This window comes from Zonotrichia leucophrys, chromosome 6 (assembly GCF_028769735.1).
Source record: "Zonotrichia leucophrys gambelii isolate GWCS_2022_RI chromosome 6, RI_Zleu_2.0, whole genome shotgun sequence".
Taxonomy (NCBI): domain Eukaryota; kingdom Metazoa; phylum Chordata; class Aves; order Passeriformes; family Passerellidae; genus Zonotrichia; species Zonotrichia leucophrys.
In genome coordinates, this window is record NC_088176.1 from 12,994,899 (window position 1) to 13,022,642 (window position 27,744).

At 58.4% G+C, this 27,744-nt stretch overlaps 2 protein-coding genes across 7 annotated transcripts; both read left to right on the plus strand.

The window, feature by feature from the left end:
- Window positions 1–17: 17 nt before the first annotated feature.
- On the plus strand, window positions 18–5,750 carry SFXN3 (sideroflexin 3). 6 transcript variants are annotated; one of them, XM_064717471.1, is made up of 11 exons: window positions 18–151; window positions 1,503–1,669; window positions 1,890–2,060; window positions 2,216–2,314; window positions 2,574–2,649; window positions 3,087–3,172; window positions 3,496–3,623; window positions 3,748–3,797; window positions 3,937–3,986; window positions 4,456–4,503; window positions 4,751–5,750. In XM_064717471.1, the coding sequence occupies exons 1-11, from the start codon at window positions 29–31 to the stop codon at window positions 4,845–4,847; spliced, it is 1,095 nt and encodes a 364-aa protein (XP_064573541.1). In that variant the 5' UTR covers window positions 18–28; the 3' UTR covers window positions 4,848–5,750. The 6 variants fall into 6 exon arrangements, 5 of the variants coding, with proteins under 5 accessions (XP_064573541.1, XP_064573542.1, XP_064573544.1 ...); XM_064717472.1 differs by having other exon boundaries at window positions 29–151; window positions 1,506–1,669; XM_064717474.1 differs by lacking the exon at window positions 18–151 and adding an exon at window positions 571–953.
- Window positions 5,751–11,565: 5,815 nt separating this feature from the next.
- KAZALD1 (Kazal type serine peptidase inhibitor domain 1) lies at window positions 11,566–17,821 on the plus strand. The gene is made up of 5 exons (XM_064716995.1): window positions 11,566–11,701; window positions 13,205–13,805; window positions 15,014–15,174; window positions 16,170–16,317; window positions 16,532–17,821. Exons 2-5 carry the CDS (start codon window positions 13,304–13,306, stop codon window positions 16,615–16,617), a joined length of 897 nt encoding a protein of 298 aa, XP_064573065.1. The 5' UTR covers window positions 11,566–11,701; window positions 13,205–13,303; the 3' UTR covers window positions 16,618–17,821.
- Window positions 17,822–27,744: the final 9,923 nt, after the last annotated feature.

Genomic DNA, 27,744 nt, shown 5'->3' on the forward strand with positions numbered 1-27,744 from the left:
GAGTCCCTCCGCTTCGCTCACTCCAGGGATGCGAGCCGGTATCCCCCCGTGTCCCCCTTCCCGGGGGGCATCGCCTCCGGCGCGGGCCGGCCGTGACCCCCCGGCGGGGCCCGGCGCCGCCAGCGCGAACCCGACACCGCGGCGGTTTCAGGTGATGCGCGGCGGCCGCGGGGACTGCGGGGGGGCTGCGGACGGGCGGCGGGGGCGGGGGCCGGCGCGGGGGGGCCGCCCCGACAACGCCGGGGTGAGGGGCTGGGGGGGCACGGCCGGCGTGGGGACACGCACCCACATGCACACACACCCCATGCACCCGCACGTCCACGGCATGCGTGTCCGTGCCCTTGCGCGCACTCACGGAGGCCCGCGGAGCGCCGCACACGCGCGGACGCGGCCCCGCTCACACGCGCGTGTTCCGCACACACCGCCCCACGCTCGAGCCGGCGCCCACTCCCGCGGAGGCGCGGGCCCCGCGCGCTCCGGCGCAACAACCGCGACGCGCGTGGACGCCAACGCGGCGCGCGCGTCCGCGGCGCTACGGACACGCGCGCGGCTGACACGGGGACGCGCGGAAACGCGCACGTGAACACCCACGTGCGAACACACGCGCGCGCGAGCACCCGAGCGAGCGGAGGCCGAGCCGACGCGCGAGCACACGCGCGCGGTCACGGGCAGGCGCGTGCACGCCCACGGGCACGCCCACAGAAGCGCGGGAGGGCCGCGGGCACCGCGTGTGGCTCGGCACGTACCGCTCCCCCCGCCGCCGGCCCCGGTCACGCGTGGTCCCCGCCGCCCCCCGCGCCGCCCTCCCCGTCCCGCCCCGCCCGCCCGGCGCGGGGCCGCCCACCCGTGACGAGGCCGCACGTCAGCGCGCGCAGGGGCGGGAGTGGGGCGGTGGCTGTGGCGGCGGCGGCGGCGGTGGCGGCGCGGGCACGGCGGGCGCTGTCGCGGGAGCCGTGAGTGCGGGGGCTGCCCCGGGTCCCTGTGCAGGGGGGTCACGCGTGGCGGGAGGGATGCTCGGCGCGGGAAGGAAGGGAGCCGAGCCCCGCTTCCCTCGGGGCAGGGCGGGTGTGGAATAAAGCCGCGCCGGGTGTGTCGGTGCCTTGCCGGGAGGGACGTTCCTCCTTCCACTGCCCTTCCTCGCTCCGCTCTCCCGGTGCTGGCAGCAGCTGTGGCCCCTCTGTGGTGGGTCCCTGTCCCCTACTGTGTGACCGGGGTGCTCTGCTGGGGTGGGGGCTCCCTGATTTCTGGTGGCTGGTGTGGGCAAGGTCGGGGGTTTCTCTTTGGCACGTTGCAAGGTGCAGTTCCATTTACAGGTTGCACCACCCACAAAATGCTTCATGTGCTGGGAGGGTTCAGGAGTCGCTGAGCTCCTTTACAAAGGGGCTTCCTGTTCACCCCTTGTCCCCCCAGACTGGGGGAGCACAGAGCTGCTGCAGCAGGGATGTGGGGGGGACACACAGGCACCACATCCCATATAACCCTTTCATCCCCTGCCCTGCCAGAAGATGCCACCGTCCTTGCCTGCCACCATCAACATCCGGGAGCCCCGCTGGGACCAGAGCACCTTCCAGGGCCGGGCCAAGCACTTCTTCATGGTGACCGACCCCCGAAACCTGCTGCTCTCAGGGGCCACGCTGGAGGAAGCCCGACGGGTGGTGGAGGACTACAGGTACCACTGGGAGGGTGGATGTACCCTCAGCATTGCTCCCAGGCAGGAGCTGTTCCCAGGAGTGGGAATAGAAGCGATGCTGGTCCCCCCAGCCAAAGCCCCCAAAACTGCCTGGCTGGTCCCTAAGGCATCTCCCAGCTGCCCCAAAGGGTGTAGGGGACCAGTTTGGCCATGTGTGCTGGCAGGGGGTCTTTCAACAGGTGTTACCCTTACCTGGCAGGGCAGGCACCGTACACCCTGGGCTGACAGAGGACCAGCTTTGGCGGGCAAAGTACATCTATGACTCGGCTTTCCACCCTGACACGGGCGAGAAGATGATCCTTGTGGGACGCATGTCTGCTCAGGTCCCCATGAACATGACCATCACTGGTTGCATGTTGACCTTCTACAGGTACCTGTCCTCTCCTCACCTCAGGACCAAGAGGATGCCTGGAGGATCCTCCTGGCTCTGGGGTGAGGAGGGGACTCGTGTCCCGTACCCCACTCGTGCTATAGCAGCATGGGTGACATCCCCCAGTGTCTCCAGCACCCTCCTCTCTCTGGCAGGACCACGCCAGCCGTGCTGTTCTGGCAGTGGGTGAACCAGTCCTTCAATGCTGTTGTCAACTACACCAACCGCAGCGGAGATGCACCCATCACCCCCAGGTGAGCATCTCTCTGACCAGGTCCTCGAGGCACCCCAAAACACCAGGGGGTGCCTTGCATAGCAGGGTGCTGGGAGATGGGACAATGAGACCTGGTGAAGACAGAGACGGATGCCATTGGGGCTGTCAGGGTTAGTGGTAGAGCCGAGAGAGGAACCCAGATGTCCTGATGCTCTTGAAGGGCATGCTGTTCCTTCCTTTGGAGGAGCAACTGGGATGGGAAGAACCTGGATTAATGGTGTCACTTCCTGCTCTTTCAGCCAGCTGGGGACAGCCTATGTGAGTGCAACCACGGGGGCAGTTGTCACAGCACTGGGACTCAAATCCCTCACCAAGGTAAGCTGATCCTTGGCCATCGCAGCTGGGGGATGTGGACCCTCCCCGTGGGATCTCCCTGAGCTCTGAGCTGAGCAGGGCATTCACCTGGGGTGGGGGACAAAATGAAAAAAGGGGTTTGCTGAGTTGCCCACACAAGGCAACTGCTCTCCCCAGGGATGGCTGTGGAGATGGCCTGTCCCTCCAGGCTTTGGATGTATTTCCAGGCTTCTTCCATCCCTCAGCCTCTGTCCAGCCCTGGCAGGGGACCTGGGTTCCCCCAGACCCTTTGGTCTGTGCAGCTTTTACCAGCTGAGGGTTGCAGGGGAGGAGGAAATGCTTTTCCCCCAGTGGGGCTGGGTCACCCCAAGGTCTTGCAGGAAGACAGAGACTGACCCAGGGACAGCCAGCTCTGCGCCCAGATCCTCCATGTGACATTCTCCTGCTTTTCCCCCCAGCACCTGCCAGCCATCATTGGCCGGTACGTGCCTTTTGCGGCCGTGGCAGCTGCCAACTGCATCAACATCCCGCTGATGAGGCAGAGGTGAGCCCCGAGGTGGGACAGGCTGCCCTCAGGGTTTGTAGGCACTGGTGGGGAATGCAGGGACTTCCTTGCTGATCCTTAGCGTGGGGGGATGGCTTGAGGGTACAAGCGCCTGGTTGCAACCCAGGGGGTTATTGGTCCCTGTACAGCCCTGTTGGAGCTGCTGCCAAATGTGAATGTGGCTCCAGCTGAGACCCCTCTGATTTATTGTGTGGATGGGGTACTGGAGGATGCCAGCCTCCCTGGGAGACATGTCCCTGTCCTGTGTCCTGATCCCCTCACCATTGTGCCCTGTGGCCCCCTGGCCCCCTGTGTCCCTGCAGAGAGCTCAAGCTGGGGATCCCTGTCACGGATGAGAATGGGAACCGCCTGGGTGAATCCACAGCAGCAGCCCAGAAGGCCATTTTTCAGGTGGTGGTGTCCCGCATTGGCATGGCAGCGCCCGCCATGGGTGAGTTCCCTTCCTCCACCTGTGCTGGGAGATTGCAGCTGATCCCTGGCAGCGTGGGATGGGGTCCCACTGCTGGCAGGGGGCTGTGAGCTCTGGGAGCTCATCTCCTTCCTCCCTGCCTCAGCCATTCCGCCGGTGATCATGAACATGCTGGAGAAGAGAGCTTTCCTGAAGGTACCAGTGAACCTGGGATGGGCAGGTGGGCGTAGGGATGCCCACCAAGCTTGGCACATTGCTGGCACCCTGTTGGGGAATAGACACCTTCCTGCCCTGTCCACTGCATTGACACGCATCCTCTCCCTGTCCCTGGCAGCGGTACCCGTACCTGAATGCTCCCCTGCAGGTCAGCCTGGTGGGACTCTGGTAAGTCCTCCTCCACTGATGGGCATCGCTGCCCTGGGCAGATACCAAGCCCAGGTGTATGGGACAGTGCTGCTGGGAACCCTGCTTGGCAGTGGGGGCAGAGAACTGCCCCAGAGTTTCCTGGGAGGATGCAAGAGCTTGGCCAGGCTAGTTGCACCCCGGGCAGATGGGATGGGATATGAGGTTCTGGGGCCAGAAGTTGTTTTGCTTTATCTTTGTGTCTCTCAGGCCTGCCATGGGCTCCTACTCAATGTTGATGTTCCCCCACATCATCGGGGGACAGACTTTGCCCCTCCTCAGGAGCCAAATGCAGACTCTGGAGCCTGGAGAGGGCATCTCTGTAGCCCTTTCCTGGCTGGACACCCGGCACAGCTCTGGCCTGCCTCAGTGCTGCTCTGGGAACAGGCCACGGGTGGGTGTGGGTGATTTATGCAGCCCAGCTTCACCTTTCCCTGTCTTTCCTTTGCAGTTTGGTGTTTGCCACCCCGTTGTGCTGCGCACTCTTCCCACAGAAAAGGTACAGACTGTCACTTTGCCTGCACGTGTGGCTCCTGTGTGGGGTAGGGGTGCTCTCTGACTCCCAAGAGATTCTTCTGCTTCTTTGAGCAGTCGGGGGCTTAAGCCAGTGCACACACATCTCTGTTACCAAGGGTCTGTGCTGGGCCATGGGGACAGCCTCCCCGTGGGTGCAGCCGGTAGTTTCCAGCCTGAGGCCACTGGTGGCTATTACCCCTCCATCCTCTGTGTCTGTGTTTCCTCTACAGCTCAATGCCTGTGAGCAGCCTGGAGCCTGAAGTCCAAGATCAGATCCGGAAGAAAGATCCATGGCTGGAGACTGTCTACTTCAACAAAGGGCTCTGAGCAGCTGCTGGGGTGGCTGATGTGCCCCACAGAGCTGCCAGGCCAGCACATTGCTGAGCTTTGCCCTTGGGTCCCCTCGGGGCTGCTGCCGCTTTCCCTTGGCCGTTGTGTGTCCATAGGTCCCAGGTGCTCAGCCCTGCTTCCCGGGGTGCCTGCAGCCACGCAGCACCACACCAACCCCTGTCCCTGTGCCCGGCTCAGCCCTGCTCTGGGGACCTCCTGGTGGCACCCTGGTGCACTCCTCCTCTCTGGGTGCCTGTGGCTCTGTGCAGTGCGCAGGGAAGTGCGGGCAGCAACACCAGGAACCTTGTGAGCTGTGCTGGAGGGAGAAATGAAAGTGAGATGAGGAAGACAATGGTGCTCCCCAGCTTTAGGAGGCAGCAGAGAATCAGCAATTGAAGGTAGAGAACCTCTGCAGGCACCCTACAGTGCCCAGCGGTTCAGCAGCTGGTGCCTGGGGATGGCAGAGCAGCGTTTGGAGAGGAAAACTCCCCAAACCCAAAATAGCTGGGGGTGAGTGATTGATTGCACGTAGTGGCTGGAACTCAGAGTGGGGGGCTCTCCCAGCCCAGGCACGTGCTCCCAGCTCACCTTCTGCTCTCCTCCAGGCTGCTCTGGGGATTTAATCTGGCTTTCTGCTGCTTCCATCCCCAGAGCAAATGGCACATTTTAATCCCAGTAGAGTCATGGTTTTTATTCTCATTTTAATGCCATCTGCGTTCAGGGCTGGGCTTCCCCTGAGGGGTTACTCTACCCCCTCCTGGAGTGCTTGCTTTCAGGTGGACCTTCTCAAATAGCTTTAAGTGCACTGTGGTTTCCTCTAGGTATTTTTGATATACATATAAATGTACCTATATATACCAAACAATAAAGGCAGATTGTTTATACAAAACCAACAGCAAAGTGTGCTGCTCCCTAATTTGTATATGGTGGAAAGGGACTGCTATTGGGGTGAGGATGGGAGCAGGAGAGAGGGGCAGGCTGGCTTTTGGGGTGCCTCTGCACCTCCGGGGGCTGGGTTCTGCTTTCCAGCCCGCTGCCTTTGCAGCAGCTCTGGCTGGCCTGGCATGTGTTTAAGCTTATCCAGCTGTCAGGAAGGTTTTTTTTAGTACAGTCGGCTTTGGACCTCGCCGCTGCGCAGAGAGCTTTGCTAAGCTGCTGCCCTGGATGCTGCTGGTTTGGAGAGGCCAGAGTGTCACCCGGGCTCTGCCCACACTCACACCCCCTCTTGCAGCCTGCTCACAGGACAGCTCTGGCCCTGCTCCTGTGCCTTCCCTGCAGGACTATTTTTATCCCACTTTCTATGCACAGCTATCAGAGAGCACATTGCAGAGCACATCGCTGCTGTCGCAGGACCCTGGCGAGCCCGTGGGCAGCAGCTGCCTCCCCCTCAGCCTTCTGTCTGACAGGGCAGCCAGAAGCAGCAGTGGATGTCCAGCCAGGGAGAGGAGGGATGGAGGCAGCTGCGCTCTGCAGTGCCCCATGCCGAATGACAGAGTGAAACCCCTGCAAAGGCCAAGATGGGCAGATACAGAGTGATGAGACAAGGGCCAGGCAGCCCAAAGCCACCCTGTGCCACAGCTTCCACAGCTGGCAGGGGCTGGCAGAGGCCAGGCTGGAGCTGCTTCCCTCAAGGGACAGCCAGAAAAACACCTGCACCCAGCACCTGCCCAGGGTGGGGAAGGAAGTGGATTGGGACAAGCACATCAGGGACCTGTCCCCCTCCTTCTCCCGGCCCCAGAATATTGCAAATATCTCCCCTGAGCCAGCCATTGGCAGCTTATAAATAATGCAGCCCCTTGCCGTGCAATAAGGGCTTGTCAGTAGCTATTCTGCTCTCATAAATTAAAGATGAAAAGGTACAAGGCTCTTGCCAGAAAAATGAAGACAAATTTTTAATAGCTTGCCAAGGCACAGGGAGATGGAGCGCTCAGGAAAAATGAATTACGTTTTTATTATGTGTTTTATTGTGGTATAATTGAACGGGATTATCTGAGAATACAATATATTTCCAGAGCAGTGTAAAGAAAACAAAAATAATGATGACACCTGCCTCCTCCCACACACACCACCCGGCTTTGCAGGGCCACCCTCCTTGTGCTGGCTGGGAGCTGGCCCTGAGCTGCTGGAGGCCACGAGAGGCAGAGATGGAAATGGGAGGGCCATGGGACCAGAGACACAGATGCTTGGGGTGGCTGGGTCTGGCTGTATGGGTCTGGCCAGGCTGACTCTGGGCTAACCCCAAGAGACCCCCAAGAGCCGTGAGGCTGGGATACGGGGCAGTGTGGTGTGGCACACAGAGCCACTGAGGGTCTTCATCTGTCACCTGCTTTCATTCCATTCCTGAGATCCCCTTTGGTCTGTCCCACACCTGCACAAGCCAGCACCACTAGGCAGAGACATGAAAAACTCAGTACTGGAGCACTGCAGCTCCGGGCTGCTCAGCCATGGGGTCTGTTCTCTCCTGGAGCCAGCAGCGGTGCCGATTCAGCCACTTCCCTGCACTAGGGGGAACCGTGGATTCCCCTGACTGGGGAAGAGAAATCTCACTTGGCCGGTGAGTTTTGGGGTGTTGACAAGTCCCAAAGGGACACTGCTGCCTCTGCAGGGGAGCCCAGGATGCAGTAGGGGAGCAAGGATGCTCAGTCCCTCCCGAGATGGCTCATCACAGAGGTCAAGGGCCAGTCCCAGAAAGAGAGCAGCTGGATGTCCCCAGGGGTGCTGGGGGTGCTGGGCGGCGCTGGGCTGGGGACATCGATTGGTCCCTGGCATTTTTAATGAGCTGCCCGACCACATGCTTTAACCTTGCCCATAATGAGGGCGAGCAGCAGCAATTCCTACCGCCTCAGCCGGCTCCCCCAGCCTTAATGAGCTAATCAATACTTGTTCTCAGCTTAATTTCCAGCTAATTGCTCTTTAATGACGCCTGGAAATGGGCAGCCTCTTGCAGGGGGGAGCGGGCAGGCTCCCGCTCCCCAGCGCCCGTCCCCAGCGGCAGCGGGTGCCGGGGTGCTGGCAGCAGGTCACCTTCCCTGGCTGTGTCCCAGCCCTGCCGGGCTCCTGGAGCCTGGGGAAGGGGAGGGTGGCAAAGGCGGCAGAGGCCGCGGTGCTACTGAGCTGGCAGCACCCTCTGGAGCACCCGCCCGTCTGGGGGGGCCGTGCAGCCCTGAGCACCAGGGCGGGCTGAACAGAGGATCCCACCGTCACAGGAGGATGTGCCCAAGCCCCTCAGGACGTTACATCGCTCCCGGGCTCGGCTCACAGTGGGGCTTTTAGCGGGCAGGAAGATAAGGGTGGTGGGGCTGAGGTGTGCATGCATTACTGCAGGTTCTGCAGCCCCCAGGTACAGGGTCAGCGTCACCGCAAGGGGACGAGGCCAGTGGTGCCCTGGAGGTGGCAGCAGAGACCCCGCAGCCGCCACGGCACCCGGGGCCGGGGCAGCCCTGCGGGCCGGGCGGGACCGCCGGGCCCCGATTGCCGCGGGCTGCGGGAGGAGCCGGGCGGGTCTCGGGCCCTGGAACCGCTGCTCACCCGGCACCCCGGTGTCAAAATTGGCACGGTCGTGGCAGTGCGAGGACATCCCGGGAATGCAGCCCCCGCCGTCTTTTCGGTTCCTGCCCCCGGGTTATTGGGCTTGCGCTGGGATGGGGCTGGTGGGAAAGCCTCAGGATTCCTGCCGGGATGGAGCTGAGCCGCGGCTCTTGCCGGGGACCCCGGGCAGTCCGGACACCGGGGCGTCCCTCACCGTTCGGGACGCGCCTCGGGGCCAGGTGACCCTGCGCACAGCTGCAACCGCTTCCCCAAGAATTTGCTGACGGGCTGGTTCTTCGGAGGAATTTGGTCTGGAAAAGCCTGGAGAAACCTGAGCCTGGCTGCTTCCTAGAGCAGGTCCGGCCTGGCACGCAGGCGGGGTGACCTGCCTGTTCCCCTGCCTTGTCCCCACAGTGGAACCCTGGAATGTGGCTGGGCCCCTCGAGAGCCACAGCCTTGGGCTGGCCAGAACCGGGCTGTTCCAGGCTGTCAGACAGCAGAAAGCAGAGAGTGTATTTGACATGAAACAGAGAGATTTGGTTTACTATCAGAAGGAGACCCCCATGGCCCAGGCAGCGTGCTGGCAGCATTGTCCCAGGATCTCTGGTGACATGTGCTTCTGCTGTGACATAACCCACATTCCCAGCCCCGCCAGCCCAGCCCCAGTGCTGCTCGCCAGCCCTGCCTGACATGACGTACGTTGAGTCACTTGGCCCGGGGCTTTTTTTTTCCAGAGTGGATTCTTCCCTTGGCTTTGTCTGCCATAAACCCCAGATTGCTATGGGGTGTCTGGGGGATCAGCCCAAAGCTGCAGGGGGGTCAGCGGGGCCAGGAGCCCTGTGGTATCCCTGACTGGATGAGATGTGTTTCATTCTAAAGGCAGAGCTCTGGAGGGATGACAAGGATGGGGGCCTGCCAGGAGTACCCATGGACTCCTGGCTTCTATGGGACCATCACAACATGAGAAAAGAGTGATGGGGAGCAACCCACCAGGAAGGGAGGAGCAGACTTCGGTGCTTTAGGTTCAACTTTCAAAGCTCAGTTCCAGGAGCTTCACTGGGCTCATGAAAAGTGAGGAAAGAGAGATAACTAGCCAGCACTGGTAGGGAGCCAGGAATGCAATTTACCCAAGTGCCAGGCCATGCCGGGCTGCGATCACCCTTTTCCCCACAAAGCTGTCAAGCAACCTAAGCCACAAACCCCATTTGCAGCCACAAACCCCATTTGCAGCCACGGCTGTGTTGATTGACTTCAGGTGTGATTGAGCAGAAGTCCTTGTTAAGCACAGGTTAGATCTTCCACCTCTCATTCATAGCTGCTACTGTCTATTAACACATTCAATAGTCTCATTAAGTGGGAGGTTTAATTAACTGCCACGTTTGAGCTTCATCTTGTTGAGCTGAGCTAAGCTGCCCTTGGTTTTCTGAGGCTGGGTTGTATTTTGTATTCCTCCACGACTGGAGCTGCTCCTACTCAGACCTGTGTTTGGATTTCACCTTTGGCCAGGGGTTCTCCCCACTTAGTGGCTGATGCTGCCTTGATGCTCAGGTGAATTCAGCCACCCAGAGGCCACAATAATCCCATGAAGATAAGACACACCAAGTGTTTGGGCCATGGCACATGGGAGGAGGAACCACGTGTGGGAAAGGACAGCAGCAATGGGGCCTGTTCCCCCTTGCCAAAGGCAAGACACAGAAATAACCCAAAACATTGATGGACTGTTTTCAGCAGTGCCTGGGATTTAAGTGCTGGCTCTGTTTCTGTGCTGGCCAGGAGCTTTGTGAGCAGGAGGTGGCATACAGGGCCAGGCTTGCTTCACTGCCTTGCCCCCTGTGTGGATCAGGGACAAGTGAGAGTGTGCAGGAATGCCTGAACATGCAAGTCCTTCATCCCAAAGCAGGAAAGGTGGTGTGGCAAGGATAGCCCAGGAGGCTCAGCACTCCTGTCTGAGGCTCAGCATTACAGTCTGTCTCCTCTCTGCTCAGGCTCTGACCCAGCATGTAGGAAAACCTCAGCCCTTCCTGACTTTTTCCCTGCTCCCAAAACAGCTGCAGCCCCAGCTGCTCAGCAATTCATGGATGCTGGACCTGAAAACTTGTGGCATGTGGGAACTGAACTCAATAGGTTGGACAAGGGGAGCCAGGGGAGGAGGCAGCCCTGAGCCAAGGGGCTGGGGGCCACAGAGGGGGAGTGGGACGTGAGGCTGAAGGCAGAGCTGGCAGGAAACCCCACTCTGCAGCAGGGGGCTGGGGAGGGGAGCTTGGCCGTCAGAGGCAGATTTAAGGGGGCTGAAGTCTGCTGCATTTTCCGTTCGTTAGACATGGCTGGACTCACAATGTCACCGAGCAAAAACCTGGAACCCAGAAGAAATTAGCAGGAGGGTGTTGGAAAGCAAAAGCAGATTTTTGCAGCATGGTGAAGGAAACCAGATCCTTAAAAGGGGTCCTGCTTTGCTTGAGCTTCATGGAGGAAGTAAATCCCACAAATTCCTTGCCTGGAGAGGAGCAGGCTGTGTGATCCCTCCTGGCATGGCATCCAGAGCAAGATGCAAAGGCCCAGTGTGTTTGTGCTGCAAAGGCAGGCTGGCTCCCCACTCCTCAGTGCCAATTCCAGAGGGAAACTGAGGCAGGGAGCAGCGAAGCAGCTTTCTGGGAAGGTGTGGATCCCCAGCCCTGTGCACATGGGTTTTGCACTGCTGTGGCAGGGAGCAGCCGCACCATTGCTCCCAATGGCTCCACTCCAGCAGAGGGAGCGGCGTGGTTCACATCCCAATGCCCCCTTCACACTCGGCCCCTGGCGTGAGGCGAGTGCAGACATTCCCAGGAGTTATCCCCCCATTTCTTTACAGCAGCTGCTCAACTTTTCAGTCTGTGTTTCCTCACCAAATTACAGCCTAAGAGATGCTTTTGACCACTTCCTTAGCCATGCCCTCCTCTCCCATTCACTTGTCCCCAAGGACTGCTGCCAAGTTGGACTGCAAAGGGGGGGACCCCAGTCCCTTCCTGCCCCACGGACGGGGCGGAGCATTAGCCCAGGTGCCGCACACCACGGGGTGATTCCAGCGGGGAGGTGCAGGCGCCGGGGAGCGGAGCGGCAGAGCCCCGGGGCCAGGCTGGGTGCGTGGCGGGCCCGCGGCAGGGAAGGGGTGCCAGGCAGCCCGCCCGTGTCCCGGTCCAGGGCCGGGCCGCGGGCCCGGAGAGGGGCGGGGGGATTCACGTTTCGCTGACATCACGGCGGTGCAGGAGCGGCCGGGGGCCGGCAGCCCCGGGGCCCGGCAGCCCCGCAGCCACGGCCGCCGCGCACCCCCGGCACCGGCGCCTCCGGTAAGTTGCGGCTGACGGCGGGGGGGCTCCGGGGGGACCCCAAGGGACGTCGTGCCCCTTCCCAGCTCTGTTCCAGCACCCCCAGCGCCTGCACCCCAGGCATGCGGAGCCAGAGACCAACTTTGCAGTTTCCCCGTACCCTTTCTCCGGCCCCCCACATCCATCGGGGCATGGAGCCCTACTCCGTACGGACTGCGGTGGGGTGGGCGAGGGGGGGCTCCGGCACTGGGACCCTCTGCCCCTTTCCACCCCTGGGGCGCCTGCTGGTCTCTGGTAAAGGGGTCAAATCTTCACGGTTTTTTATCTGGGGGATGCAAATGTGTAACCCAATATCCGGGCCATCCCCACCCCATCTCTGAGCTGTGTTAGCCCCGAGAGTGGCCGTGTAACTGGGGGGCTGCAGCTTGCCCTTCGCTGCTGTTCCCAGCGGGAGGGGCGGGCAGGGGACAGCCTGTCTCCCCAGGTCCCTTCCCCAGCCCCGCTCGCTCATGCTGAGTCGCCCCGGGGCGGAGGACCGTAATTTCACCCATCTCAGGGAAGGCAGCCAGGGTGTAACAGGGGCAGGGAGGGATGTTGGCAAAGGGATTTGGTTCACTGTCACCCTCTCTGGGGACAGGCTCTGAGATGCCAAGTTTTCCCCCCCAGGGAGAGATGGGAAGCCCGGAGTCGATCAGCTTCTTCCTTCCCTGAGTAGGTAATGCAGGCTCGGGGTTTGAGGGCAGAGTCCCTGCCGTGCTGGTACACGCTGACCATACTGGGTTTGCTGTCAGTCCAGTGGTTGCTCACTTGTGCACTGAGTCCTCCATGCTCAGCTTCATTTGCCTGTGTGATAACTGAGGGGGTCACAAAACCTTCTGGGCAGTGGACATTTTTTCCCCTGCTCAAATAGGTGGTGAGTAAGAAGAGGGGTTACAGTAGAGGGAGAGAAGTAGAACAAAAGCCAGGCATGAGTGGGAGCATCCTCCTGGCTTGGGTGCCTCCAGCATAGAAAGAGCACCTTGTCTGCAGGATCAGCCGCTCCATTGTGCTTGTATGGATGGTGAGGGAGGAAAAACTGTTTGTGACTCTTGCAAAGCAGTGGGGAAAGGAAAAGGGCTTGAGAGCAACTTTCTGACAGGAGACCAGGAGCAGGGTATGAAGGAGCTGAATCACAATGTTGTAGAACAGCCTGTCCAGTGCCCTGCCAGCCCTGTGGCTTCCCAGGCTATGCTGGGGTCAGAGGAGGCTGAACTTTGCGTGCTGGGCTGCCAAGGGATCAAGGATGAAACCTCCTGGGCTGGGGTCATCAGCACCATCTCTCCAGAAGATGCTCAGTGTCTCAGGGCAGGAGCTGGCTGGGGAGCTGCAGGGTGCAAAGGCCGTGACTGCAGGGCTGGGGATGAGAGGGGCTGGGACCAACCCTACCCTGCACATCATGCAGTGCTGCTGCTCAGAGCAAGCCAGCCAGGAGGCAGAGTGGGAGACACTTCCTGCACCAGTAACACACTTTCTCCCTCCTCACAGGCCAGGATGGCTCCTCAGATCTAGACAAGGAGACCAGAGCAGTGCCAGAAATCCCCATCCAGGTGACAGTGGCACTGGGATAGAGGAGCTGCCGTGAGGATGTCCGAAGCCAAGCCCCTCAGCATCTCTTGCCTCGTGCTCTCCTTGCTCTCCCTGCCCTGGGCTTTGCTCCAGCTGGGCCAGGCTTTTCCCAGCACCTCTGACTACCTGCAGCGGGGCTGGCAGCGGCTGCTGGAGGAAGGGGAGGGCTGCGCCGAGTGCCAGCCAGAGGAGTGCCCGACGCCGCGCGGGTGCCTGGCAGGCACGGTGCGGGACGCCTGCGACTGCTGCTGGGAATGTGCCAACCTGGAGGGACAGATCTGTGACCTGGACAACACCAACCACTTCTACGGCAAGTGTGGGGAGCACCTGGAGTGCCGGCTGGATGCTGGGGACCTGTGGCACGGGGAGGTGCCCGAGCCCCAGTGCGCCTGCCTGTCCCACCTGGCCCTCTGCGGCTCTGACGGCAAAACCTACGCCCAGATCTGCCGGTTCCTGGAGGCTGCCCGTGCCCACCCTGATGCCAACCTCACCGTGGCCCATGAAGGTCCCTGTGAGTCAGGTAGTGGCCCTGGAGCTGTGGGAAGAGCCAAGCAAGGGGGTCTGGCTTAACTGTTTCACCTGGCAGCAAAACCAGGGACAGGACTGCGCTGGGGGCTGCTCCCTGCAGTGCCAGGTTCCCACCAGTACCCCCATCCTGCTGCTCTGGGGGAGTCCCTTGCAGATCCAGTGCTTGGAGAAATCTGGGAGCAGCTTTGCCAAGAGGGAGTGGAGTTTATGGAAGCAAAAAATCCTGCTGGAGCAGATGGGGAAGTTCCAGGGAATTGTTAGCGAATTCTTGGCGGCAGGGCTGGGTTCACACTGGCCTGTTGCTCCTGAGAAATGTGCCTGCCTCCTGCAAATAGAAACCAGGGTTGGTTTGGCTTGGCTGTGTGATTTCCACCTCCCAGTTAAAACTCAGGAGGGGGTTGAGAGGGGACAGTGTAGCAGGAAGGCCATGCCCCATCCTGCCCAGCCCAGCACAGGTCACCCAGTGATGTCACTGCAGCCTGAGGGGTGCCAAGGCTGACCTTATCTTCTGTAGATCATCATCTATTTTCCCAGGTGTATTTGGAGGTGGAAACCTTCCCTTGAGCTCTGGCTCATGCTATGGGCCAGGTCATGGAGCAGTGTTTGAGCAGGACAATCCTCACTGTCCCTCCGGGGAAGGGATGTGGAACATGGAGCTGTTGGCTCCATCCAGGACATGGGGACCTGCTCCCTCCCTTCATTGCTGGCACCAGCCCTGTGTCAGAGCAGAGGCCTCACCTGGCTGGAAGCTGAACTACCTCATCCATCCTCACCAGCTCAGGCTGGATGAGCACCCTTGACCTTTCCCACCCAGGGGGAGCATGCTCCAATGGCTCAGGAGAGCTTTGTTTGTGACATTGCTGTCATTGCAATGTTACAAAACCCATTGCAGCTCTTCCTGCTGCGTGTGGCGCTTGAGCATCACTGCACAGGCAGGGAAACTGAGGCCAGCAGGGATGGCAACCCTCTGTGGACTGGGGGGCTTGTGGGGGGAGCTCCCAGTCCCAGCTGTGAGGAGGGACCATGTCCTTGGGAAATGTGGGGGTCTGCCATGGGAGGGAGAGGAGACAGACATGGGAAGGGTCCCAGGATCTCTGTGTGAACCAAAGGCTCCAGAGAGCAGCCCAGGAGAGTCCGTGGGACATGCCAAGGCTGGGACCTCTTCTGAGCCCAGCCTGCTCTCCTCTACCCCCCTCCCAGAGCCTCAGATCACCTCTCCTCCCTATGACACATGGAACATCACCGGGCAGGATGTCATCTTCGGCTGCGAGGTCTTCGCCTACCCCATGGCATCCATTGAGTGGAGGAAGGATGGAATGGAGATGCTGCTGCCTGGAGATGACCCCCACATCTCTGTCCAGGTGAGGGGTGTGCCTGGGGCATTGAAGACAACCCCAGAGTGACACAGTGCTCCTCAGAGCCCATGGACAACCAGACCTGAGAGTGGCCATACTCTGGGAATGGCCAAGCCTGGCTGCCTGGGGATGGGAAGGGGTCACTGGAGGCTCTGTAACACGAGGACTGACTGAGCCAGGGCTGGTGTCTCAGTGGTAGGAGCCATCAGCGTAGATCTCTCCTGTGATTTCCTCTAGTAATTTTTGAGCTTTTACATAGAGTCCTGCAGCAGGGAGTTTGCCACTTGCCTGCCTTTAGTTTGCTGTGTGTGCTGGCTTCACTTGCAGTCTTGCTGGCAGGGCTGGAAAGAGAGAGGCAAAGAGGAAAAAGGACTTCCCTAGTGCCTTACAGCCTGGGCTGTCCCCTGGTCCTACCAGCACACTCAGACAGTCCCTGGCCTTTTTTCCCATCAGCAGGCCTTCTCTCCCAGAGCTGGCAGACCCAGGGGTCAGCATCCTGCCTGTGGCCAGCCCCAAATATAGCACCCAGCTGAGTCTACATAGCTATTAGAGGGTGTGGGCAGAGTCAAAGGGGCCATGCACCTCAGCCAGACACCAACGAGGAAGAAACTGTGGTGGGATGGACTGAGGGAGCCAGAGGAGCAGGTGGAACCTGCACCATGGCCCCCTTCCATCTTTCTGCCCTTCAAGCCTCCCCACATCTGGTCGCAGGGTCTGGCTGAAGATCTTCACCCCAAGCAGGACTACCCTGCCTGGTTGGAGGAAACTCTACTGTCCTCCACCCCTGGCCACCACAGCATAATAACATCCTGCAAACACAGCTGCAGCCCAGCTGGGTCAGGACAAGCTTATTTATTCCTGGGGATAAACAGAAAATAGCATGACTGCTGCCAGAGCAATCCTGGGGCCTCAGTGCCAGTGGGAAGGGGACCAGGGCTCTGTGGCACAGACTCCCTCTTGCTCCTGCCACCAGTGCTGACAGAAACCCTCCCTTCTTGCAGTTCAGAGGCGGCCCCCAGAAATACGAGGTGACAGGCTGGCTCCAGATCCAGGGCGTGCGGGTGACGGACGAGGGCACGTACCGCTGCTTCGCCAGGAACAGGCTCGGGGAGGTGGTGGCACTGGCCAGCCTGACCGTCTTCACTCCGGGTGAGCAGCACGTGCTTGTCCCCCTGCTCTCCTGGGGACGTGGGAAGGGGTGTCTGGGCACTGTGCACCAGTGTGGCAGGAGCTGCTGGAGCGTGGGGCTGTGCTGGGGATGCCTCAGAGAGCTGCTGTGCATGGTTTGGCTTTGGTCCTGGTGGGGAAGGGGACGGGCACAGCAGGGTGGCAATGTCACACTGTCCCCATGGTGCCATTTCAGACCAACTCAACCTGACAGACTTCTCCCTGCTGAAGCCCCGCACGACACCTGAGGACTACAGGGAGAGTGAGGAGGACTACTACTAGCCCAGAGATGGCATGTTCAGCTGCAGAGACCACCTTGCCCATAGCGACCCTTCCCTGGGCTTGGGGACATCTCTGGAGCAAGCATCCTCCAGCCCAAAACTCCTTTTCTGAACAATCCTGGCATGACAGCCTGGTTTTTGGGGTGGGGGACAGGGTGACACAACCTTTTGGGGTGCTGGGGGATGGGATACTGGCTGCTTGGCAAGGGCTGGGACCAGGGACAGCTCAGGGTGGATCTGCCCTCTTGTCACTGAGTGGAGACACAATGGCAGGTAGGACACTGTGGGGACAGCTGTGCTGTGTGTGATGAGGTTTGGGGGTGGGGATGGAGACAGCCTCCTCTGGGAGAGTGAGGCCAGGGCAGGAGCACTGTGTCCTGTGTGAATAATTTTTGGGGAAGCTGGAGCAGAGAGCTGGGACCTGACTGTGATAACCAGCATGTCACAGCCCACTGGCCCCCTCCATCTGCTCTGTATCCCCCAAGCACAGAGACATCCCAGCTTCTCCCCAGAACCTGAGGAACCTGCTGCCAAAGCACCCTTCTCTTCTGTTTTGTTTTTAACCAGAAAAGTAGTGATTTGAGGAAACCAGGCACTTGTGGCTTTCAGAGCTGTCTTTTCTCCAGCTGAACCACCCTTGTGGTCAGAAACACTTTGGCCTTTTTTTGACTGACTTAATTTTTCCCTTCCATGCCTTTGACTGACCTCATGCTTTGCTTTGTCATTTCAGTTGATGTTATTTAAAACATACATGTAGGTCAAAGCCAAGGCTGGCTGACTGTCCTGCATCCACAAGGATGATTACAGGGGTGAGGAAGGGTGCAAAAACTGTGGATGCTGCCTTGTCCATTCTGGGGTGCTTGAGTTGAGGAGCCCTCCTGCACATCCCAGTGCTCGCAGCTGGTCCTGCTGTGGGTCCTGCCCTTCCCACCCCACCTGGGGATGGGGGTGCCCATCAGACAATCTCCTGGACAATCTCCTGGTGATGCATCAGCTCCAACCACTGCACTCCCATGTGTTTGGATCCCATCCCACTGCTGCCCATTTTCATTTGGGGTCCTGAGTTCTGTGACACTGGGGTCTCCACCCAGGTGACCACAGCTCTGTCAAGTGTGGAGCAGCTCTGTGACTAGTTGGTGAAGTAAAGGGGTGCTCCAGTTTCCACTGGAAACATTATATTAAAAAAAAACACCGCCTACCTCCCAGAGCTGGTGATTTGGAGCAAACTTTCATTTGGGGGCACAGGAAGGAAGCTCAGAACTGCACTGTGCTGCTCACTGCCCAGAGAGGGCTGTCAGGACCCTTCCTCTGGGCATTCTGAGGCTGAGCTCCATTCAAGGGGTGCTTTGTCCCCCAAAGCAGCAGCATTCACAGGACTTCTGGTGCTCAGAAGCTCCATATGGACCAAACCCCTCCCAGTTACTCAGTCCCAGCTCTGGGGAGGCCCAGAGCTGCGGCAGAGAGCCAGACCCTGTGAGAGAGGAATTGGCAGACCCCGGGCAGGAGCAGGCAAGACGCAATAAGGATAGTGGCTCAGGTCCCGTGCTACTCTCCTTCACATGGTTTTTCTTTTCTTTTCTTCCTTTTTCTCTTGAGAGCTGGCTCAGATGACACAATTACGGCACTGAAACCTGAACAAGCAAATAAAAGGGATTTGTCTGGAACTGGCAGCAGAGCAAAATTCCTGCAGACGGTGAGGCTGGGCCAGTTCTGGCCCCCTGCACCACAGCTTGACAGGGCACTGCTGCCCTGCCTGCTGGGGTGCCTACCTTTTCTGGCAGGAAACCCCTTCTCAGGCAGAGAAATGCAAAAGCCATTGATGCCTCAGCGTCTCCTTCCATCTAAGAGCACAACAGAATCCTCCTGGGCTGCTCCAACAGAGTTGGAGAGTGTTCAGGAGGGATCGGGGACAGAAGTGTGCCATTGGCTTTTATTTTGCTTTTTTTGGGTGTAAAACATTCTTTCAGAGAAGCTGGGCCTTTTTTATCCATCCTGATCCCCTTCCTGTTTTGCACACAAATGAGCTGGTGGAACTGGGCCACACTCAGGCTGAGGCTGCCACGGGGAAATCCGAGAGCCTCCTGGAGCTTGGGCAGTCAGGAGCTGCTTGCTGGGCTCCCTGCCGGTGCCCGGGGCTGGCCCCCAGCCAGGGCTGCCATGCCAACCCTCCTCAGGGCCAGGCTTGCCCTGCCTGTGCTGGCACACACCCAGGTCGTGCTGGTGTGGTGCAGCTTTTGTCTGGCTGGAGAGAGTCGCATGTGTCACAGCTCCATCCCTGGCTCTCCGTGTGCTCTGCAGGACAATGTCCTGCCTGGGCATCTGCACTGGGGTCTGAGCCCTTGCCCCCCTCTGCCTCACACCCAGTGCCTTCACACCCTGTAGGGAGCTGGCAGGGAATGCTGGTGGCTCCTGCCTGGCAGGAAGAGCAGTGGGGATGTGGTGACCGAGAGAGGGGGAATTTGAGCAAAAGCTCTTGGCCAAAATTAACCAAACCAAGGGCTGTGTGTCCCAGACTCCTCAGATCCCACTGTCTGACTGGCAAGATGGAGCTCAGCCAGTAGCAGGGCTCCACTCCCCACAAGGTGAAGGGCAGCAAAGGGCTCCAGGGGCACAGAGAGGGCTGGTGTCTCCTCATCCCACCTCCCAGCCTTGCCATTTCCAGTCACTTAAAAATTAAAGAAGCCAATATTGCTGCACGGCTGGAATCGGTCACTGCCACAGAGCTTAAATGAGGTTATTTGTTGGCTCTCACAACATTTGGTCACCTCTGCTGCTGGCTGCTCACATGTTTCCTGCAGCCCCGAGGAGGGGCACCCCAGGCTCTGCAGATCCTGTTCTCAGCTCCAGGCATGCAGAGGGTCTTGGGGACCTGACCAAACCTGGTGTCCCTGTGGGTTCAGAGGGTGTGCCCCAATGCATGCAGCACCAAACTCCTTTCCTGGCTGAAATTTGGTGCAGTTGCTTCCTGGGGGCAGAGGGAGCTGAGCAGCTCCTGCCAGCCCAGCTGACTGCACTCAGAGCACCTGGTCAGGTGAGCCCAGAGGTCAGGCTGATGTCAGGGACCAGGAGAGCTGGACTGGGAAGTGTTGACATGGCCACTGGCCCAGGCAAAGCACCCACACTTCCTGGCCACCTGGGAGGAGCAGGGTGTGGGTACTTCCCAGGGCACCAGAGGTCACTGAGAGCCTGGGTACAAAGAAGACGTGGCTTGTCCTGCCAGGACCTGAGATAACCTGGAGATGCACTCTCTGAGCAGCTGCCAACCACAGGGTTTCGTGGTCTGCAGGGAAAACTCACCAAGTCTGGCAAGTAAATACACCCCTGTAACACAGACATACTGCCCCGTGTGCCCCTGGGCAGGAGGCACATGGAATCATGGAATAGTTTGGATTGGAAGGGACCTCAGAGGTCACTTAGTTTCAATGCCCCTCCATGGGCAGGGACACCTTCCACTAGGCCAGGTTGCTGAGGGCCCCACCCAGCCTGGTCTTGAACACTTCTGGGGCTGGGGAGCCCACAACTTCTCTATGAGGAGCCTATGCCGGTTCCTCACCATCCTCACAAAAAAAGAATTTCTTTCTAATATCTGACCTAAACTTTCTTCCAGTTTAAAGCCATTTACCCTTTTTCTATCACTATATGCCCTTGTCAAAAGTCCCTCTCCAGCTCTCTTATAGACCCTTTAGGTTCTGGAACATGCCTTAAGGTGCTCCTGGAGCCTTCTCTTCTCCAGCCTACTCTTCTCTCAGCCTGTCTCCAGCTCTCTGGGCATCTTCACAGCCCTCCTCAGGACTTGCTCCAACAGATCCACATCCTTCTAATGCTGGGAGCCCCCCAGCTGGACACGGCACTCAGGCAGGGTCCCACAAAGCAGAGCAGAGGGACAGAATCACCTCTCCCAACCTGCCGGCCGTGCTTCTTGCGGCGCACCCGCGCCTCCCGCCGGTCCGCGCCGGGCCAGGGCGGCGATTTTCCGCTAAACGGTGCTGCCACCTCCCGGCACAGCCACCCGGGCCGGGCCGGGCCGGGCCGGGCCGGGCTGGGCACCGCCGGAGCACCCCACACTCGGATCCATCCGTGCCTGCCCCTGGCAGAGCCCCTGCCCTGCTGGGGGGGGTTGATACAAGGGACACGAGTATGAGCTGTCCCTCGGGATGGTCCCAGAGCCAGAGCATCCTCTTGTCACCGGCTTTGGATGGCTGCTGCAGGCAGAGCTGGGGTGAGGCAGAGCTGGAGATGTTCGTCTGCAGTCCTTGGGTGTCTGCGCTGAGCTACGGCTGCAAAAGGGTGAACACCCCTCATGGCCACCCTGACAATCCCCCCACGCCATGGGCACTTCCCATGGGACATCAGTGGCTTTGGCAGAGGCTCATTGAGCCTGAGCTGATCACTGGTCATGCCTGGGTGGGAGCAGCGCTGTAACCTCTCTCTGCAAACAGGTAAACTGAGGCACAAAGCAACTGTGCATGGAAAACTCAACCAGAGCCAGAGAGACCTTCACAGCAGAGTGACCAGCTACCCCCAGGGCTTCTGTCCCCAACCTGTCCCCAACTCTGTTGGGAGTGACATTTTCCCCCCGTCTTTTGCAAGGCACCTCTTCCCCCTGCTGTAGTGGCTCAGAGAGAAAATAAAGCAGCAAGGCGGCTTCCCTGCCTCCACCCAGCACTTATACTGCCTGATAAACAAAATGGAAATAAATCCTCCTGCGTTTGCAGCAAATAGGTCTCCATGGGGGGTTGCTTTCAATAATTCAAATGCTGTTGCAGAGCAGAGCCCACGCCAATGGGTTTTAATAAACACAGCCATAATGTGACATGCAATTTATTATTAAGCTTAAAACAGGAAGCAAAGAGTTTAATAAAAGCACCAGGTTCCCTGTATCAGTCACAGCAAGTGGCGGGGTGCTGGCTGTGGGGGGAGGCTGGGCAAGCTGGCTGCAGGGACACAGAGCTGGGTTTGCTTTGCTGAGTGCCCCTCAGTCTGGCACTGCAGGAATCCTGGGCAGAGCATGGGGATGTGAGCCAGAGCGAGGGAAATGGGGATTATTGCAGGACAGGGGTAAGGTGTGAAATGCTGCACCCTGTACAGCTGCCTGGCCATCCAGGGAAGAGCTCTGCCCTGGCATCACAGCTTGCCTGCAAGGTCAGGTTAAAGCCTTGGGTTCAATCACTCTCTGCAAAACTTTCTCACCCACATCCCTTCCTAAGTCAGCTCCACCTGGGCAGCCCTTTGTCTGCTCAGCCCTTACCAGCCCTGGGCTGCCTTTAGGAGCAGGCAGAGGGAAAGCTGAGCCTCCTGGAGACAGAGAGGCTGTGCAAGGTGAGATGGTGCAAGGCATGGGGAACAGCTGGTGCCTGGTGCTGCAGCAAGCCTGTGTGCTGTCTGCTGGGCTGCATGGGTGGCCCCTCCAGACATGGATTTGTTCAAGGGCTGGTGAAAAGTGAGAGCTTGTCAGGGAGGTGGCTCAGCTGAGGTGGCTGGACAGGTCCAGCTATGTCTGGAGGCACCTCTGTGTGCAGGTGAGGGCTGAAGGATGTTGCACCATCTCATATTCATCACTTAGCAGGATTCAGGTGCTGCTTTCTCCCCTTGCTGTAGGCCTACCTGAACACTTGAATGCTGGCACTTCCCCCCTGTGGATTTTTTGGCTCCTCTCCTTGGTCTTGCATCCTAGCTGTGCCCTTTCTGTTTGGGAATAATCCTGCCAACCCCAGTACCCACTCCTGCAGAGAACAGCACAGCAGGTGGAAGAGATGTGAGATACTGTTTCCCCATGAAAATGGGTATCTATGACTGCCCTGTGCTCTGGTTTGGGGAGTGGTCTCAAGAAGAAGCAGCTCCCCTGACACAAGCTTTGCTTGTGTTATATCAGACAGCAGACACTCCCTTCTCTAGCAAGGCTGTGGGAGATGGGGAGCTTTGTCCCAGAGCAGCCAGATGACAGTCTGGGGCTGAACCAGCTCCAGGTACCTGCAGCTCCTTCCAGCAGAGCAAGCAGCCTCCTATCTTAAGGAGGGCTTTCCAGGCAGATAAAGCCAAGGCAGCAGCCTCTGTCCTCCAGCCTGGCTGAAGTGCTGGCAGGGCTGTGCGTGGGGCAGCTTTTGTGGACTCTTTAGCTGGTGTTGACAGCAGAGCTTTTATGCTGGGATTGATGCAGGGTAACACCCTCTGCCTCTGCCAGCACCGGTGCCTGCTGGAGCCTGTAAAAGGTTTTAACTTGAGACTGCTTTTTTTTTTCTCAGCTCTGTCTGTTGAAAGCTCCACTTCCTCTGGCTTGAAAAGCCCAAGAGCTGCTGATGTGACTGTATCCATGACCAGTAGTGAGGCTGTGAGTGGGATGTTGAATCTGGAACCAGCGAAGGGACAGAGTATGTTGCCTGTCCCTTTGAGGTGATGATCCCTGTGCAGATTCCTCAGGAGCAGCACCAGCCCAGGCAGGGCTGGAGGGTCCCCACACTCTCCTTCCACCACAAGTGACCCTTTGACCTTCATGTGTGGTCAGGTGGGGGAAAGACCTATCCTTAGTAGTGTGTGGGGATGGTCTTGGTTGGATCTCCTCTTGTGTGCTCATCTGATGTCCTGGGTTTGCTCCCTGTGCTCTGGGCTTTCCCCTCTTCATGGGCGTGGAATCTGGGACTGGGGTCTGACTCCATGGAGAGAGGGGCTGAGCTGGAGCAGGCAATAACCCATGTGAGGGCACAGCCTGCAGGGAGCACAGGTATCCCTCAGGGAGCACAGGTACATTGCAGGGAGCACAGATACTCTGCATGGAGCACAGGTATTCTGCAGGGATCACAGGTACCCTGCAGGGAGCACAGGTATCCTGTATGGAGCACTGGTATCCCTCAGGGAGCACAGGTATCCCTCAGGGAGCACAGGTACCCTGCATGGAGCACAGGAATCCCTCAGGGAGCACAGGTACCCCTCAGGGAGCACCTGGGGTGGGTTATCTCAAAGGCAGGCGGTGCTCAGCAGGGACCCACCTTATCGCAGCGCTGCTTGCTGTCTCTCCTCGCAGCCCTTTCTGCCCGGGGCTGCTCTCTGTCACTTCTCTGCTCCCTAACAGCTGGAGGCAGGCGGAAATGGGAGCCCCCGTGCCTGGTCCCTGCCAGAGCTCACTGCTTCGGAAGTGGGGGGGGATCTGCCGTGCAATTACTGTGCCTTTGGCTTGGCAGGCCTCAAAGTGTGAGTGATGGGGTCTGTGCAGAGCAGCCCCGAGCCCCGGCGGCTTGGGAAGGGCTCATACCCATCAGCAGCTTCCTCCAGCTGCTCTGCCGGTTCGAGAATGTGGGAGGGGAGCAGGGGACAGCAACTTTGGGCTACTTGTGAAAACCCCAAATATCCACCTGGCTGGATGTCCACATTCAAAGCGCAGCCTGAGCCCTCCCCTTTAATAACCTCCCTCTCCCAGCTATGGCTGTGAGGAGAGGCAGAAGCTGCAACCTGCATATCCCATTCCACCCATCCACCTTTCCCACTTTGCAGCCACGAGTGGATGTATGTGGTGAAGGGGTGGGGTGGCTGTTCAGCATTTCTCCAGGACACCTGCTGGAGCCAGTTCTTCCCTCACAGAAGAGTTCAGATGGGGAGAATAAAACAGAAAAATTCTGGGTTTGCATCTTAGCTGGTGTCAGGGGACCAAGAAGATCCAGGGAAGCCTGGTCTGGCATGTCCTGCAAGCACAGCTGCAGGCAGTGGATTGAAGGCCTCCATGCCTGTAGATGGCAAACCCTGAGCCACCAGGCTGCTGTGTTGCAGGATGGGAGTGGCAGTTCCCCTGCGAGCATTTTGGGAGGGAGGATGCTGCCTTCTCTGCCCAGGAATGGAGGAACCAGAAACGAGTGATGCCAGCTCAGCAGGGAGCTTTAAACATGGAGATGGTCCAACAGCACTGAGCCCATGAGGATGGTATAACCAGGAGCTGACCAAAGCTCCAGGTCTTTCCCACTGCCAGCTTGCCCAGGCCTTGGGGAAGGAAGGGTTAAGCTGCAGGGCTCAGCAAAACAAGTGCTCTCTGAAAAGTCAGCCAAGCTACCCAAATGCTGGCCTCCCCTCTGCCCCCACCCTTATCCATCTCTCTTATCTGCCCTGGGCAAGAGCAGGGCATTTCCCCTGCTCAGTGACGAGGAGCAGAGCTGGGACGGGCGGAAGCTGGCTGAGAGCACGGGGCTCAGGGAGGCCGTGGTGTCCCAGCCTGGGGTGGCCTGTGTGGCTGCAGGGCAGAGAGGTGGAGGGGTGCTATGGGTCACCATGGGGCTGCATCCACTGGCAGATTCCCCATCCCTGGCTGTCTCACACCCTGGGTGCTGCAGCAGCCCCCATTTCTGCAGCACACACTGAGTGAGCCGCTGGGGCTCAGCCCCCTGGAGAGCCTGGCTCACATCAAGGGGGTTATCAGCTCTGCAAGGGTTAAATACCCTCTGGGCACTGCTGTCTGGGGGCACAGCGGTTTGGGGTGGCTCAGGCAGCCCAGGCAAGCTGGCACACAGCTCTGTCCGTGCTGGGGGTGAGGATGGAAGGAGGCAGGGATGCTTCACCCAGTGGGAGCAAGGCGCCAGGGCATCTCTGGCAGCTCTGCCGACACGAGGCAGGCTTGGACGGGCTGTTTAATTAAATGTGAAGAGCTCTCACACTTCACAAGCTGCAGCCCTCCCTGCAGCCTGAGCGATCCTGGGGAAGAGCCCTTTTATTAAAAGAGAGAGAGGCTGTGGCTCTGCCAGGCAGCCATCAAACAGCACATTTAATTGTCTCGGCTCGTTTAGCTGTCGCACAGGGAGGGATGAGCTCCGAGCCCTTCAGCCCTCACTACACACCCTCCACACGTGCTGCCTGCATCTGGCTGCTCCTGCTGCCCTCCAGGAGGGCTGGTGAGGAGTACATGGGGATGAGCCTTCATCCAAGGCCAGCACTGGGGGCTTGCTTGGTGCTCTGACAGCCCAGCCCACTCAGGGCTGAGCACTGGGGTTCAAAAGGGCTCGGGAAAGCGCCTGGAGAGACGGGATCCTCCTGGGGCCGTGGGAGCTGCCTGGAAAATACAGGGTAACTAAATGACAGCTTAAAAGTATCTCTTTGTTTATTCCCATGGCAGAACATTTGTGGCTCTGGAGAGGGCATCCTACCCTGGTTTCATTGTGACAACCTTACTGTATAAGTCATATACAGTATGACTTATAGAGTAAGGCTGGCAATGGGTCGGGGTAGTTGTGCAGCACCTTTCCTCTAGGAACTGATATCCTTGGAAATATCTTCTGGGCACTGCACAGTTATTCTGTTCAGGGTGCACATGGAGGGACAACAGAGCTCTGGGTGGTTTTGCTTTAAATCTGCTGGGTGATTTGGAGAGGCTGAACTTGGGTTCAGCTGCTGGTACTGAATCCCTCATCCGAGGAGAGGCTGTTTGGCTGAGTGATGGAAGATGCCCCTGGAGGGGGAGTCACAGCCTTTCCCGTGGCTGTGCAGGAGCAGCCTTGCCAAAACTCACCATTTGGAGAGGAGAGGGGGAAGAAGGAAAGATCAAGAGGGGGAGGAAATACATTCTTTTATCAAAGCCTCCTACTTCAAAGCTGTCCAGCCGAAGTGCTCCCCTTTGGTTTAATTTGAAGTGATGTTTCCTTCAGCATCTGCAGTTAAATGGTATCAAGCCAGGCTGAAGTGGCTGGAAAGCCTGGAAAGGGAAGGCACTGTTTGGGAATGGCTCAAGGCAGATCTTCCCATTAGGGTCAGCCTTGAAGGCCTTTCCATAGGGATGAAAACTGCCAATGCTGGCATTTCCCATCCCTCAGCTCCTAGCATGGGATAAAATCCAAACCCTTTTGGGAACAGGAAAACTTCTCATCCTGGGTGCCTGGGGTGGCTCCATCCCTCTCAAGTGGCTGAAGCCAGGTCCTTCTCTGTGCCCTTGAGCAAGGGGAAGGCGGAACATGGAGATGTGGGTGCTGCTCTGCCCTGAAGAATCAGTGCATCTCCCAGGCTTGTTGTTTCCAGCCTGCAGCCTCCCTGAAGGTGCTTTGGCAGCCCCTAACACAGGTGAGAGCTAAAGCAGATTGCAGGGGGTAGCAGAGGAGGGGGCATTAATCCATCTTCCTGATGAATACCTTCAAACCCTCTTGGAGTGGAAGAGGAAGGCCACTGCTCCCCAGTGCCTGGGGAATTTCTGTGTGGGGACAGAGGGGAAAAACAGCGGGGCACGTGCTACACTGTCACAGCATCCCTTAACTACAAAAAAGAATCAAAGAAACAAAAAATCCCCAACAAAAAGAAAACGAAACAAAACAAAACAAAACAACAAAAAACAAACCAAAAAAAAAGAAAATGCCTGGGAGGGTAAGCAGCTGGCTTTTCCTGGGAAAGACCAATGTTCTCCTGTCTGCTGCATAGGAACTGATTTTCCCCAGCTGGCTGGAAAGAAGCTACTTTGAAAGCAGCTGTGCCCTGTCCCTGCTGGGGGCAGCAGGGCTGGCACCCCCTGGGCAGCATGTCTGGTCACTGGGAGGACAGAGGGGGTCAAAACAGGCCAGCTGCTCTGTAGAGAGGAAGAGGGACATGTCCTGGGAAACAGAAAGGTCATGGTCATCTCTTTGACCTCCAGAGGCCAAAACAAGGCTTTAATGGCAATGACTGTGCTGGCACTGCAGCCACTGACCAGGAAGGAAAGTGAAGGACTAGTCATCTCTTGTTGCACATGGAGAAAGGATGCTCAGGGATATCTGTCTGCTGGGGGCTGCTTGTAACAGCATCTGCAATGCTTCTTCCACCCAAAAGACTTGAGTGTTGTTCCAGCCAGAGGCTGCTTTAGGGAGCAGGACTTCAGAGACTCATGATTGTGGCAGAGCTGGGACCCTCATCCAGATTTTCTTAAATTAACTCTCAAAGGGGAGATGCCTGAATACATGTTTGTGTTTGCAGTGATGTGGAGCAGAAGGCAGCTGACCATGAGTTCTTTCTCATACTTTCCTTGATATTTGGAAAAAGGTCTCTGCCAAGCTGGAGCGAAGTTTTGAAGCTGTATGAAAGGGAGAGGAGGAAAATAAATTCCTTCCACAAGAGTGGGGTAGAAGGAGCTGTAATTTCTCTTCTCCCAGTCCAGCAATCCCACATCCCTCACTGCAAATCCATTCCAGCACTGGTA

Coding starts and splice junctions, on each gene's coding strand:
- SFXN3 (XM_064717471.1), top strand. CDS start 29: ATGCGAGCCGGTATCCCCCCGTGTCCCCCTTCCCGGGGGGCATCGCCT. Junction 2,315..2,573: donor GATGCACCCATCACCCCCAG/GTGAGCATCTCT, acceptor CTGCTCTTTCAG/CCAGCTGGGGACAGCCTATG. Junction 2,650..3,086: donor GACTCAAATCCCTCACCAAG/GTAAGCTGATCC, acceptor TTTTCCCCCCAG/CACCTGCCAGCCATCATTGG.
- KAZALD1 (XM_064716995.1), top strand. CDS start 13,304: ATGTCCGAAGCCAAGCCCCTCAGCATCTCTTGCCTCGTGCTCTCCTTG. Junction 15,175..16,169: donor ACCCCCACATCTCTGTCCAG/GTGAGGGGTGTG, acceptor CCCTTCTTGCAG/TTCAGAGGCGGCCCCCAGAA. Junction 16,318..16,531: donor CCTGACCGTCTTCACTCCGG/GTGAGCAGCACG, acceptor GTGCCATTTCAG/ACCAACTCAACCTGACAGAC.